The following is a 14,823-nucleotide window of genomic DNA, read 5'->3' as shown; positions in this document are numbered from 1 at the left end:
TTCCGTAGTGTAATGTCAAGTTTGTGCAACAACTCGTTGGGATGGGAGGAAAACGGCGGCGCAACACGGGCGAGGCGGCGAAGAAGCGGTTCAAGACTGAGAAGGAAGCGGAAGGTGGCAAGAAGGATGAAGCTGTCGAGGAGAAGGCTCCTGTCACGGGCAACCACAACGACACAGAAAACAAACCACCGCCGGAGTTGATCCAAGAAGCCAAGTACTACCTTGAATCTTACCGCACCAAGGACAAACCGGCGACGGCAGACGAACCCCAATGGCGATTCAAGAAGGCGAAACAAGTCTGGATCTTGCGGTGGATGTACCGCGCCGACGTGGTCAACAAGGCGTTGTTCTCGATCGTGCTCGAATACCTCGAAGGCATGCAAGGCACCGCGCGGGAACGTGTGTTGCGCGACGCCCAGCAAGTCGTCGAAGCGCTGAGTAGTTTGGAAAAGGTCGACGAGAACGAGCAAACGTTGCAGCAAAAGCTCGAGCGGAGAAAACTCAAGCGCGCGTTCCAGGTGGCCAAAGTACTGGCTTAATCTAGAGAAACGTCGTATTATCCTTTATGTGCACACGGTAGCTTAACATCTACCAGCAGTGGCCCGCAGGGCTACTCCAGCGCTCACAGGACGACAGCACACACATCATTTGACATGTCTATCGCATGAAAACAAGGATATCGGATTAACTATCGTACACCGTGATCACCACAACCGGTAGACAAACTCAATGCAAGTGAGATTCTGCGTATGCGGGTCCCGCATAGGGACGGCATCCTTCCGGGGTCAATAGCCTTTTTGATGAGTCATGCGTGCGATGGATCGCTGCTTGATGGTTGCGATGGTTGGCCTGATCCTAAGGTATCATAGCCGCAGTCTTGTCCAAGCAGCGATGCGACGGAGGATTCGGTTGGCTGCCGTGGCGACTTTATTCGCCAACGCCCAGTCGTGCAACACATCGCCATCATGGTCGCCTTGAGAACACGATGGCATGGAACGAAATCGCAGGCATTCGATAGCAATTCCTTTTTGCATATGAATGGGCGCAGTTCCGTGACAACTTGGTGCCACGATCCATGATTGGTGGAAAACAATCATCCTGAAATTGCAACCAATCACCTGCAACTTTTCTTGAGTTTGAGAGGTAACTGGATAAAATCAAGTGGCTCGGAACTGTTTTCAACCTATGGATATTTTCACTCTTTTAGTTCATTTTTCATCAACACCAATGCGAATTTCAACATGATTTGAACTCCATTAATTCTCCTCTTTTGGGCCTGTTCCAAGTACGTAGTAGATATTTTTAGCAAATGAAAAATTGGTTCCAAGTACAGTTTCCTACTTTTGTACCTCTTTTTGTGCGATTTTTAACGCAACTCACTGCAGTAACGTTAACGTTATACCAAAAGTAGAAAAAGATGTCCTTGACGTCTTTTTCTAAATCGTGAAAAAAAAGGTAAATCGATTTTGATTGGCTCATGCTATTTCTGAAATCTACTTGGAACTTCCCCTGAAGAAAACCTATTATTTAAGCAAATTGGAATAAAGGAACCCCTCGATCGAAGGAACATACTGATATTCATATTCATATTACGCTGTAAAGTTAAAATCACTCAGCGGGCACTTAATGGCCTCGGCCGCGTACTAGCTGTGTTAGCAGCTAGCGGACTTAACTACTTCAAAAACCTGAATGTGTCGGCTCCAGGGGGACGGGATGCTTAAACCGCTGGAGGTGATATCTCGGGGCCCAGGGGGTGTCGCGGTGGCCGGAGGGTCGGGTCGGCGTAGCCTATGGGAGGGGGAATGGCAGGTAGTAATAAAGGGAGTCTGCGGGAGTGCCATCGGAGCGTCTTGGCCGTGAGATGGGCTCTACGGGCGCGGATGCGTCGGTCATGGCTCATGGGGGCGGCATCGTGGTAACGGGCTTCACATACATACTGTAACGTTATACATACTGCACATATATGTATAACGTTATAGTATGTTTGTGATGCCCGCGGATTCCTTTATGACGAAGCAGATGCACAGGTAGTTACTTTCCGTTTGTCCGATGTTGAGGTACATATAGTTGATGACGGTAGTCGAGTAACGTTATTATTTCTCACATTTACGTTATCGAAATTCACGCGTTCACGACAATAAACTGGCGTCTGTGACATGTCCCAACGACATTCCTCGAGATGTGTCAACAAACTTTTCCAATTCATTTAGAGTTTTTGTTTGAACATCACGAACCAAATATACCGGTAATGGATCGAAATTATCATGAATCTACTTTGTTAACGCAGCGACATTTTGATGACACGGAAGTCGACGGCTCGCTGGATTTCAGTAATGCCCACGTCGTTATCGTCCGAGAAGAAGTAGCTTCGGCTGCCATTCGCATATCGGTCAGCCTGGTACGGCAAGGTGATGTAGTTGACAACGAGCTTGACACCATCCGGAATCCCGATGTTCTTCTTCATGGTGTTGAATGTCCCGATGCCTTTGGGGTGACCATTCTCCGACATGGTTACTAGGCCTGCATGTACCGCCATCTTGTCGTCGTCGCACCAAAAGCAGTCGACAAACGGATACGCTGTGTGTTATGGAGCGTTTACTTCATGATGTAATATTTATTGGCATCCGGTGTGGGTCTGAAAACTATACATTTTGCTGACGTAGTGATGTATTTTGACGATTTTTACATTTCTTCACCAGCCGGTGGGGATGCTCTTATATACACGAGGAACACAGTGTGCGTACAACATATACTCCAGCAACGATCATGTGTCGATTGCAAAAAACGTTATACATGACGGCTTTTGCGGCATTTTAGTTGTTAAACTTGAAGTAAATGATGTCGCCGTCTTCAATCTATATACAGCCCATGATCAACCACATACATATACACGAGTTTGTCGTACTTCGTAGTTTTTGCCTTGTTGCTTCAGCTTGCCGGCTTTCTTGACCGCTTCTTCCGATCCATCTAACACATCCCCCCAATATCAGTCATCATCTAATTAATATCCATCAAAGCTCTCGTACATTCTTTGAGGTCGGCAAACGACTGCACTTCGGCCATGATGAACCCCTTTTCAAAGTCCGTGTGGATCACACCGGCCGCTTGCGGCGCCTTGCGGCCCTTGCGCAGCGTCCACCCGCGGACTTCGTCCTTTCCGGCCGTGAAAAAGTGAATCAGCCCCAGCGAGTGGTACCCGAGGCGAATGATCCGGTTCAGCACGCTCTTGTGCGTGGGGTTGGCTTGGCGGTAGGCGTCGCCTTGGCCGGAAATGTCGAGGTCCATCATCTCCATTTCAAACTCGCAAGAGATGGGCAACACGGTTTCATTGCCGCCGCGCGCCGCGACAAACTCAGCGATCGCGGGGAGGTACTTGTTGCCTTTGCGGAGGTAATCCTTCTTGCTCACGTTGACGAGGAACACCACGGGCTTGGCCGTGAGAAGCTGCAGCGTGTTGAGCACATCCACTTCGAACGCACTCCACTGCCCGAACGACACGTCCTTGCCGGCCTCAAGCCACTCGAGCACCTTCAGGTACGCTTCGTACTCCATCTTCTTCTCCTTGCCGCCCAACCCGCGTTCGACGTTCTTGCGCATGCCGTCGGCCTGCTTACCCACGCGCTCAATGTCCTTCAAACGGAGTTCGTGCAAGATGATCTCCATGTCGCGCACGGGGTCGACGTTGCCTTCGACGTGGGTCACGTCCTTCGAGTCGAACGCGCGGACCATGTGGTACACGGCGTCTACGGCCTGGATGTGCGACAAAAACGCGTTCCCGAGCCCGGCACCCTCGGCGGCACCTTTGACCAACCCGGCAATGTCTGTGATTGCGAGCACCGGCGGGACTTCCGACGCGGGCTTGTACTTGTCGCACAGCCACGTGAAGCGCTGGTCGGGCACCGGGATGATGGCCTGGTTCGGTTCGATGGTGCAAAAGGGAAAGTTCTCGGCGGGGATGTTGAGCTTGGACACGGTGTTGAAGAACGTCGACTTGCCCACGTTGGGCAAGCCAACGATGCCGATCTTCACGTTGTTCGTGGGACGGCCCAAGTACACCTTGGGGGCCTACACACAGGAGGACACACATACACCATGAGCACATGGATAAACATGGCATAAAGATGACAAAGGCATCGGATACGACGTACTTCTTCCTTCTTCTTTGGCGGCATTTTCACAGTTCGAGTGATCCAAAAATGTCGCCCATGCCTCAACCAAGCCGCCAAAATGCATGGACACCAAGTACGTGATTTATTAAATGCAACAAATTCTATGGTACATAGAAATATCAAGTCTAATGTTTTTAAATAGTTTCATCCGGATAATGATATTATCATACAACCACTCCGGAGTAGTAGTAGTTTTTACGGATACCATTCCTCACGCATGGAGCTGGAGTACAATGACGTCCTGCAATCCCGAGACCTTTGCCGCTCGTTCATCGCGACTTCTTCGTTATCTCAGATGGGAAGTACAGGAACTTATAACCACAAGTACAGGAACTTATAGCCATAACTACAGGAACTTATAGCCATAACTAAGTTCCTGTAACTTAACGTTACTTCCCATCAAAAGCTCCACACACCATAATCCAATTATCTACATACACTCCTTATAAATCGGAGCGTCTACAGAATATACTTTAATGTACAATATACTAGCTCAAAATACTGTGTAGTTAGCCCTCACGACCCACATTTTGTGCCCCAAAAGTGGACCAAGGTTGCGGTATTAATAAATGCTCAATACTAATATACTGTCGCTTTGTCAAATACGTAGTAAATATCAACGACAGCAAGTATGATATCATGTTGCATCTCGTCGTAAGACGAAACCTGCATGTGCACAAGATCAGGCGGAGTTTATTGCGCTCTTTGCAGCTTATTGCGACCATCGGTGTCCGCGGTTAAGATGGACAATCAGATCGAAGAGATGGCCTATGAGGGGTGCGCACGATGGCTGCAATGTGCCAGTCTCATGGTGTGTGTGTACGACAGGCTGGACGGCACGTTCACGTCCACGACGCCGCGCCACGGTTGCGTTCCTCCGCCGCTGGACAAATTCCCAGACGACAACCTTGACAACCTGCGGTTGCAGCTAGATGAAGTGGAACAAGTACGATCCTGCCCCATGCTACCATCGTCATGTTCCATACCTGTGCATAGGAACTACGACAGGCAGCAGAGTATGGCCTCCATCTTGTGGCCACGAACAACGACCTCACGCAATCCATGCAGAGGTACATACCGATGCTTTGTCATGCGTACATAGCCATGGCTGACAACGCGGCGTTAGGATACAAATAGCTCATGAAACCACTACGAGCGAACTGAAAGGTGACATTGCCATGTTGGAGCGACACTTGCTCGCCATGGAAGCGGAACGCGATGCTTGGAAGCAGTAGGCTGGCTGCATGCAAGACACCTTCCTTGTTGACAATATATATGGCCATCGCATAGAAAATGTCACACTGCCGAAGAGTCGTTGGATCGGCTCCAACAGGAGCAACCATCACCAAATCAACCACATTGTTATGGGGACACTTCAACTTCCGAAGTGCACTTGTCCAGGTGCGAAACAACTGGAATGCGTACCAGTCGTCTTCCAATATTGTCTTTCTTTTCCCAAAAAGTATTTTTGGACTTTTGTGCTGATTCGCGAAATCTATCGATCGATTCTTTGACTTTTGTATGTCAAGTGGTGATTGGTATCACACTAAATGAAGTCACACACTAATTAAACGTTGGTGATGGTTTCCTGCAATCGGATTGGCTCAATTCTTCCGCCAATGATTCTTGTGTACTTACTGTATTTGGTTGTGTTGATGTATTCATATTCTTCGTGTCGCTCCAGTTTAGAATGAACACACCACAATATCCTTGCTAAAAAGTGTACATCACTGTCCCAGGGTGCCTCAAGACGAAGTCGATCGACTGAAGGCGTCCGTATACGACCTTTCGACGGCCTTGGAGCAAGCCACGGCCAGCGCCATCGCCAAAGACTTGGCCATTCACCGACTTCAATCGACCAAGCGAGATATGCTGGACATCATCCAGCAAATGAAATGCGCGGCTGCCAATGACGCCTCTGCGCGCAAAGCACTCGCAGCCAAAAACACGACCCTGCATGGCCAATTGGCTACCGCTTTAGTCAAAATGGACGCCTGCCACGAAATGTACCAAGTCCGGTACGATTTGAATATATAAATATGTATTTATTTTCATAAAATACGACGATATTTCATGATTTACGGGCGACCTGATGGAGCTGCTACATACATATACATGACGGTAGGTTGGCCGACGAAGCGCGACTGCGCCAGACGATCGAGGTTACATTCCGAACCAACACAAAATATATTTCTTATCGTCTTGACTTGTATATATATATGCATAGATATATATATGTACTAGTATACATTAATAATATTTGGTTACATTTCTATACCTTTGCATGACTTGGCCTATTTGGTTACGTTCTTTATATATTTGCATTAAATGATTTACTGGAAATTGCAATCGTTCGCCGTGCATTGGATAGTATGGCGACGTCGTCGCAGCTTACTATGAAATCGATTTGTTTTTCTATGTATTGTCCATTTCACCCAAATTTGGACTGGGAAGTTTACTAGTATTCAAGAAATCGAAGCACAATTGGATACCATACAATGTATACCATACGAAAATTGAATAGAAATAGTTCCACTGGGACAAATGGGCCAAAGCACTACCATTGGTTGGAATTTTTGTATTGAAGAAATTTCATTGGCTAGTTAGTCGATTGTTTGTGTTTGGGTTGCCGCAATTCGATTGGACTTCCCCACACACCCCTCCAACGTCGAATCGAATGCATAATACTAGGAACTGACGGTGGAGTTGCAAGCGCAAGGCGACGACGTTGAAGCCAAGTCGAACTTGGTGCATTCCACACGGCTAAAGTGCAGTCACCTCGAGCGGCAACTGGAATCGCTGGTGGGTCGGGAAACCGACTTGGAAGGAGGCGGCCAGTCATCCCATGATCCGAACGAGGACGAGGCGACGTCCGAAGCGTTGGCTTCGTTTGACCGGTTGGAGAGCTTCTTCAAGCTCACTGCGCTGGGTATTATACTGGACCACGGCGCCCACGACAAATTTCTGCAAGGCTCGAGCCGCCACACGATCCAAGCGTGGTTTCGCCAAGCCACGCAAGCCGACGTGCCGTACCATCAATGGCACCGGTGGCTCACCATTCGAATTGCCGGGTACGATTTGAAATCAGCGTTGTTGACGTTGGTGGGTTATAATATGGCGGTGGATCGACGATAGCTCGAGTTCACAAGACGGGTTCCGGTTCTTTCGACCCCGAAAGAGCCTCAGCGTCGAAGCGCCGTCGACGGCGTCGAGTCCGTCGTCGCTGGCCGGCGCCATTGCCGATTTCTTTGACAAGTACAAACGAAAGCCCGAGCCCAATCATAGCAACCTGTAGCCGCACATTCAAAGTGGATCTTGATTGTCAAGTCGATTCGAATTTGGAGTGCTCAATCGAATCGGCAGGCAATCGATATATCGACCAATCAAAATGCAAAACACGAATCAGTGGCCAATGAAATCCACCCAATTCATCATTGAATTAGTGTGTGAATGAAATTAGTGTGACATCGGACGAGTTTCACATAACTTTACAAAAGTCAATGCAAAGAATCGATCGATAGGTTTGGCGAATCAGCACAAAAGGCCAAATTATGGGTAAAAGGACAATATAACTGATTGTTTAAAGAGCTGCTGTCTGCAGTGAAATGAGGAGATTGAGGAGGCAACGAACGCCCTAGCTATACGGATACCGAACGATACCATTTCACCTCCATTTCATCATAATGCAACGCCATCACCATTACTTTGGATTGTGAAGCATACGCAGACATATAATATTGGCATGGTCGAACCGATATGTCGTTTTCGTTGACTGGACATCGATACTAACGTTAGCAAATTCCCCGCTTTGCAGGAATGATATCCCACTATGAATTGACTGGTTGTAGGTCTAGCTAGTTCCAAGTGCCCCTACAAAAGGCCATTTCCAGGGTAGGAATATCAAATCATGGGAGTATTTCTATCAATTGTGGCGGTTCGAACTCCGCTTTTGTCAAACGTATCTTATTGTATGTAGTGTAGGCATATTCCTAACCAACGTGCATTGTGAACCCGCATACTGTATCCAACTTCAATCGTTGGCACTCGTGTGACGTTCGTTATAGTCCTTCGTTCCTAACAAATCGCGCCTACAACGACCATGGCCAGTGCTAGCACGGCCGAAGTACTGCCGATGCCGATGGCGGAGTTGGGCTTTGGGGTCGACGACCCATCTTTTGATAGCGGAGGTTTGGCGGTGGAGCTGGAGCACACCTCTTCGTCGTTGATGGCGATCTGGCAGCCGGCGCCGGTGAAGCAGCCTTGGCATTTGCACTGCCCGTCCGTGCACGTGCCCGACGCTCCGCAGTCCGAGTCCTTGGCGCAGTTGCTTCCGCTGACCAAGAGGCCGCCGCAGAGGCTTTGCTGGGACAGTGCCACCGTCTTGGCGACCGCGACATCACATGGGGCACCGTCGTTCGAGCACGCCACGCCTTCGCGGGAGTCCGTCGTCCATACGTCCGAAGGCACAACCTTCACGGCTGTGCATTCTTGGACGATCCAGCCCTGGGCGGTGGCGCGCTTGTTGCTGGTGGACGTCTTGGTCGCGGGAGGTGGCACCCACGTGCATCGGTCCGTCAAGTTGGCGGCATCCCACGTCGCATGTGCGTATTCTTTCAAGGGCGGGTTCGCCTTGAACTGCTTGACCAGGTTCTCGTAGGCAGGGGTCGCGGTCTTGCCAGGTTTCCCCGTAATCGCGATGTCGCCCCCTATTTAGATATTGTCAAGTCGATATATTCGAAATTGGAGGGTAGGGTGCTCAATCGAATGAGCAGAATCGACAGACAATCGAAATTCGACCAATCGAAACCCAGATTTCGACCACTTCAGCAATGTGATTTAAATTAGTGTGACACTAGACAATTTTGACATACAAAGCTCAGTACAAAGAACCAATCGATAGATTTGGCAAAGAATCCGCACAAAAGCCCAAATTTACATCCAAAAGTCAGGCCAAACAATGAATCAGCACAAAAGTCAACCAAATTTTGGGTCAAAGGACAATATATATATGTCGGTGAAAAACGTGTCACTTTGAGCGTATACGTGTAGAATGCATTAGGTACAATCGTACCGACAAAGAGGGGAAAGAACGTGCCCGTTCCCAAGTTGGCTTCCCCAAACGAATAGACAAACCCCCCAGAGTACACGTCCGAGAACCCCTGCGATGTCGTTGAGTCCCCAAAGAGGTACGGGATCATGGCAAAGTCCCTGGGAGGATTCTTGTCACAACCGTATTCGCCCAATCCCATCACGATGGGCACGCCAGATGCCATCGCTAGCAGGTGGGCGTACGTGTCAGAGTACTTGGACCCCGGGCACCACCGATACTCGTTGACGAGGTAGATGTCGATGCTTGACTGCATTTGGCCGTTCACCATCTTGTCGCCGCAAAGGAGCCCTTGAATCTTGGCCGTGGCAAACTCGTTGGCATCCACGAGCGTTTTGGGCTTGTCGGTTTGACCCTTTTCCCCAACATAGGCGCCGTCGGCGGCGGCGTACGCTAGCGGCAACAGACGCATGCGGTCATGCTTGGATCGCATCCAGTTCTTCAGGTCGGCCACGTACTGCTTGACGCACGGCGCGGCAATCAGCGATGCCTGCATGACTTCGTTGGCCATGACTAAACCCAATGTGTGGTTGTACGGGGCAAATGCTTTGGCAACGCTTTTGCCATAGTGCAGCAAGTACGACGGGTAGCACGACGGGTTGCCGCCTGGAGGCGACGCCTTGGCAATGGGGGACCACCGGTAACTGCCAAAGTAGTCTTGAGTACCCGGAGTTGCGGCCACCATGACGTAAATTTGCTGGACTTCCATGTGCGCCATGAACATGGAGTAGTTCTTTTCGGGGTTGACCTGGTAGATGCGAAGCGTGTTGAGCGTGCCAGCAAAGTCCTTAACGGCGCGGTCGATGGCTTCTTTGCTGTTTTTCTCGAAGTTGTCATTGCTCACGTCGTATTCGTACGTGATCTAGTTACAGCGCACGATCTCATTAGAATCGCGAAGGCAAAAAACACACCGTCATGGACGCACCCCGCGCATGATGAACCGGTCCCCAGTGACCGAGTTGTACATGTAGTTGCCGCGAACGACGATCGGGTCCAGGGCCTGCACTGAGCAACACACAGCCGCCACGAGCGCACATACCAAGAGCGAACTTCGTGCCATCGTCTAGTTTTTGCAATCAAACGAATTATGGCACGGCCAAATCACTGTAGTATCAATGCAAGGACGAAATACCAATGTAATCATGTGAAGTGCTTTCTTTTGTCTTGATCTATGTATTGAAAGAAATGAGCATAGTACATTTGAGTATAAAATGCATTGCATTTTGTAAGCTTGAAGCTCGTTGGACGCACATTACACCGAGCCATTACAACCTCGTCATTTTGCCCTCCAAAATTATTTAAAAAGTTTGCGTTTGTATACAAACGCAATAATAATTTTCACCTTTTCTAGGACAACGTTGACGGCGATTTCTTTTGGCGGCGGCGACATGTTCTCACTTCGCATGGGGCCAAAATGTGAGAAGTGTAGAAGAAACCAATAATAAATACTGTATCTGAGAAAACACCAATACTGTACACCAAAGGGACGTCTAGTATCGCTATTTGTACCACTGTAGAAATTTGGTTTGGGGATACTAGACGGATAGAGGACAATATAATACGGAAAATGTCACCAACTCTAGTGCAAGTACTTACGTTCGGGCAAGTCGACAGGACCTTTTCCATAATTTTCTCATTTAAAATAAAATAGATCAGCGTGGGTGAGGGATATGGCTTTCGAATTGGCTTAGAACTAAGTACGTAGTTATGGTAGTACTGTACTGTACTGGGCACCCAGTTTACAGTTAATTTGAGCCCAACGATTGGTAATTTAAATACTCGCAAATTATATTCCATAGTAAATACGGAGTACTACCGGTATTAATATAAACTACCGGTATAAACTACAGGGTTCTTGGATTTCTCCAAACTGTTTGTACTATATTAATAATAGTAGTATCCCTAGAATAATTCCCTCATTAACAGTAAAACAGTTCCACTTTTGTTTTGACCCGAAATACTGTTTCACAGTCAATGAGGGAATTATTACATCCGGATACACCATTTCGCCAGTACCCCTGTAACCAGGGACTCCGTCCTACTGTACTCCCGGTGAGTACATACGATGCTAAATCTCCGGGGTTAACTGCATCTCAGCGGTTAGCGATAGCGAACCACTAGCGATGCACTTACCGGTAACCCCTAGTAAGAGGTGAGGTGGTCTGAGCATACAAAGTTCCATATAAATCTCATTGAAACAGTATTTCGGGTCAAAACAACAGTGGAACTGATTTAATGAGGGAATTGAACTATTAATAGTACTGTACCTATGGTGGTCACCCAAAAACATGCAGTTTGATTGCAATTACACCTTTTCCCGATTAACAGTAAAATTCCACTTTATTCCTGTCAAGAGGGACGATAAAGGGGGTAGCACTGGGGAGGAACGACGACGAAGAACACTTGTGTGGTCGAGGGCAAAACCAAAGATGATCATTAACGGACTGTTTAGCTGACCTATGATTGGGCATAAACAGTCCGGTTTCTACAGAAAGAGAACACCGGATAATTCCGGATGACCGGATATTATCCGTAAGTGACCGAACCTCGGCGAAAAAGGCCAAAGCAAGAACGGCCAAAGTGCCCCTATTTGACAATTCCAATCAAAGTGCCTTGGATACGAAGTATCAATTTTACAATGTTAAACAAGTTTCCAAATGGATATTTTCGGATCAATATGGTTTTTGTACCAATCAATGTGGTTCGGAAACGTGAGCTATATGAATGTTTGTATACTACCCTTGCTGTACGGTCTATTCACTTCTTATTGATTCCGACGATGAGAGAAGTGTCACGAAGCAAGAAACAGAAGGTAGGCGTAGGTGATAGGCGTGTAGCAACTTTGCGCAGAGTGGAAAAGCACCACTTGACAAGGAGTAAACCAAGACATGCGTTTAAGGTAGTTACAGCTCAATCTGACCTCTTGCTGCCTCATTCATATACTAAGTAAGTATTAGGGTTCCTATATCTTCATCTCACCCTTCTTTGGCGCTTTCGGCGCGATATCGAGGAGGTTGTGAATTGGACTACATTTCAGATTTGTATCGAAATTAAATGTTTTAAGCTTTATGGTGAGGTGAACGAATTCATGACACTACCGTACTTCGTATGTTAAAGCGATCACGATGTTAAGAGCATCAAGTGGTACATCCTCCATCTTTCTATATTTATCACCCAAAGTGGATATATAATGTTTTGAGGTAAATGGTCAAAAGTTTGCCTCACGGAATTAATTCCTCTCAATTCAAATATATACGCTTCTTGGTGTGCTTTGGACTTCATGGATAGGCTAGGCTGTGCGGTATACCATTGGAGGTACTCGCCCACCGTGTAGTCTTCCGGCGTTTCTGGCACCCATCGATCGAACTCGTCCTGCTGCGCCTCCGCCAACGCCACGATCTTATTCGCCAATGCCAGCCGTCGCTGATGAGCGGCGTCTTGGCCTGCGCTGCTGCTCTATTAGCCTTGTCTGCCTGACGATCAGTCTGCCGCAAGATAGCCGCCTCGCTCTGGATCTCCGCGTTGCGACGAGTCAAAGACAATACCGTACTTCGTATGTTAAAGCGATCACGATGTTAAGAGCATCAAGTGGTACATCCTACATCTTTCTATATTTATCACCCAAAGTGGATATATAATGTTTTGAGGTAAATGGTCAAAAGTTTGCATCACGGAATTAATTCCTCTCAATTCAAATATACTTCGAAGTATATTGTAAATGAGAGGTGTCTTCGGAACATCACAGCCATCAAACAGTGCACGCAACGTGCCGCGTTGCCGCAAGCGTCAAACTAGTACCGGTAGGCAGCCACACGGAAGCACAAAGTGAAAAACTGAGAGCTAGGAACGTAAGCAAACAGGCAAATGAAAGCCCATTTGAGAGTAATCATGATTCACTAATATTCAGCAGGTGCATGAGAGGACAATGGAGAGCATGGACCGCAATAGAGCACTACATTAACGACACTATATTGCAACAGTGCTGTTTATGTGATGTATCGATACTACTACAGTGCTGTACAAGTGTGTGTGTACTACTACTACATGTACGGCTTGTGTGATGATCGAGGGGTTAAGGTAATATCGGTTATGTGATGGTGGGGAGCGTGAATATGGCGCACAAGGTAGACTGAAGTTATCGTTGGAACTGCGTGATGCCGTCACCGCGGTCACGAAAGTAAGATGTCATGTTTTTCTAGTGAACACGGTGACGGCTCAACACAACCGCTGAGGACAGAAGACCAGGGATCATAGTCCAGGAGGCATCAGGACCTACTATAGGAATGAATCAATGATGAAGTTGCTTGTACTATACCACTGTTGACTGGTCGCGTGCAGAGCGGCCATGGCCCTCGGCCCTCGGTCTCGGCACTTGCACCTCGCCACTTGCACGTCGCTGGTGGCACCAATGAAATAGCCAGTATGGTCTCCTAAACTCTATAAAGACTCACCTCTATACATAACACTACCTCTAATATCAGATAATTATGTCACGAAATGCCTAAATTATCGATATCTAGAAATTTGTATGACGCTCTAAACATCCACAACTTGAACTTCAGCATACAGTGGATAACCTCTTTAAATTTGTATAAATTTATACACGTGGGGGCTTCTCTTAACATACGAAGTACGGTACTTAAAAACCTTGATGATTGTACTCATTTAATTTAATATGCAAAATAATTTGATAAAAAATACAATTCCAACAGGGAATAAAATTTGAGATGAATTTAATTACTGTAGTCAGAGTAAAAAATGCAAGCACATTTTAATTCACTTCTGTGGTTCACAACAGTAATGGAGGCTAACGTGGATGACCTACCTATTCATGGTGCACTTGAAAGAGACACTCGTCGTAGAGTGCAGTTTACTCGTCTCTCAGGACTGCGATTTCAATTCTGAAAAGTGCTGTATGAAGCCGAAAGGTTGGGCATTCTTCTGAGTATTAAATCGGCTTGAATAGACTTCAGCTTAGCGTTCATTTACTTCGGTTTCCACCCAAGTCAAGGCAAAGAGGGACGGTATATTGGTACCGTCTTGCGTAATACGAGTCGGACAGTGATATGCCTTATCCGAATCCGGATAGGGCTGAGATAGATGGGTGAATGTGGCTTTCGTTTCCGACATACAATTCCCAGCATATATTCAACCTACGAGCCAGCTGACAAAATTATAAATTTAAAGTAGCAATTAAATTTCACGAGCAATGAAAGATAAGAGTTATTGATGTACAATAAGTAGACAAGCCAGCATACAAAATGCAACACATTATTATTGAAATATTCAAATCAAAGAACAATAGTTTCGTCGCCTTCCTCATCAACAGTATTGCTGAAGTCACTCTCAGGGTCAATTGTGTCCTCAATAGCGCAACTTGCCGTCAATTGTGCAAACACAGCTTCATCCATAATACCACCAGGTACGTCCTCATCGACAGGTGACCCTTCAACCAGGCGGCACTTGCGGAATCCGTTGACTATAATTGTGCTCGGCAGATCCAGCCACGCCTTGACAATCCACGCAACGATGGTCGCTCGCGAAGGT

At 47.3% G+C, this 14,823-nt stretch overlaps 5 protein-coding genes across 6 annotated transcripts; 2 read left to right on the top strand and 3 right to left on the bottom strand.

Moving 5' to 3' along the window:
* The first annotated feature begins 26 nt into the window (after nucleotides 1-26).
* H257_04655 (hypothetical protein) lies at nucleotides 27-574 on the top strand. The gene has a single exon (XM_009829249.1). The coding sequence runs from the start codon at nucleotides 42-44 to the stop codon at nucleotides 537-539; it is 498 nt and encodes a 165-aa protein (XP_009827551.1). The 5' UTR covers nucleotides 27-41; the 3' UTR covers nucleotides 540-574.
* Nucleotides 575-1,717: 1,143 nt separating this feature from the next.
* Nucleotides 1,718-2,536, bottom strand: H257_04654 (hypothetical protein; the record flags this gene model as incomplete). Its single annotated transcript, XM_009829248.1, has 2 exons — nucleotides 1,718-1,923; nucleotides 2,284-2,536. 2 exons carry the CDS (start codon nucleotides 2,534-2,536, stop codon nucleotides 1,718-1,720), a joined length of 459 nt encoding a protein of 152 aa, XP_009827550.1.
* A 99-nt stretch (nucleotides 2,537-2,635) lies between these two features.
* H257_04653 (GTP-binding protein YchF) lies at nucleotides 2,636-4,231 on the bottom strand. The gene is made up of 4 exons (XM_009829247.1): nucleotides 4,149-4,231; nucleotides 3,027-4,065; nucleotides 2,906-2,967; nucleotides 2,636-2,855 (listed from the first exon to the last, which is right to left on the bottom strand). The coding sequence occupies exons 1-4, from the start codon at nucleotides 4,170-4,172 to the stop codon at nucleotides 2,814-2,816; spliced, it is 1,167 nt and encodes a 388-aa protein (XP_009827549.1). The 5' UTR covers nucleotides 4,173-4,231; the 3' UTR covers nucleotides 2,636-2,813.
* A 648-nt stretch (nucleotides 4,232-4,879) lies between these two features.
* Nucleotides 4,880-7,641, top strand: H257_04652. Of its 2 annotated transcripts, XM_009829245.1 has the most exons (9): nucleotides 4,880-4,946; nucleotides 4,998-5,115; nucleotides 5,166-5,239; nucleotides 5,296-5,400; nucleotides 5,460-5,570; nucleotides 5,909-6,187; nucleotides 6,295-6,331; nucleotides 6,861-7,240; nucleotides 7,305-7,641. In XM_009829245.1, the coding sequence occupies exons 1-9, from the start codon at nucleotides 4,912-4,914 to the stop codon at nucleotides 7,462-7,464; spliced, it is 1,299 nt and encodes a 432-aa protein (XP_009827547.1). In that variant the 5' UTR covers nucleotides 4,880-4,911; the 3' UTR covers nucleotides 7,465-7,641. The 2 variants fall into 2 exon arrangements, with proteins under 2 accessions (XP_009827547.1, XP_009827548.1); XM_009829246.1 differs by having other exon boundaries at nucleotides 6,861-7,641.
* A 499-nt stretch (nucleotides 7,642-8,140) lies between these two features.
* H257_04651 (hypothetical protein) lies at nucleotides 8,141-10,350 on the bottom strand. Its single transcript, XM_009829244.1, has 3 exons — nucleotides 10,202-10,350; nucleotides 9,241-10,138; nucleotides 8,141-8,875 (listed from the first exon to the last, which is right to left on the bottom strand). The coding sequence occupies exons 1-3, from the start codon at nucleotides 10,334-10,336 to the stop codon at nucleotides 8,244-8,246; spliced, it is 1,665 nt and encodes a 554-aa protein (XP_009827546.1). The 5' UTR covers nucleotides 10,337-10,350; the 3' UTR covers nucleotides 8,141-8,243.
* Nucleotides 10,351-14,823: the final 4,473 nt, after the last annotated feature.

This window comes from Aphanomyces astaci (genome assembly GCF_000520075.1).
Source record: "Aphanomyces astaci strain APO3 unplaced genomic scaffold supercont1.8, whole genome shotgun sequence".
In the NCBI taxonomy this organism is placed as follows: domain Eukaryota; phylum Oomycota; class Saprolegniomycetes; order Saprolegniales; family Verrucalvaceae; genus Aphanomyces; species Aphanomyces astaci.
This window is presented reverse-complemented; position numbering and strand designations above follow the sequence as displayed.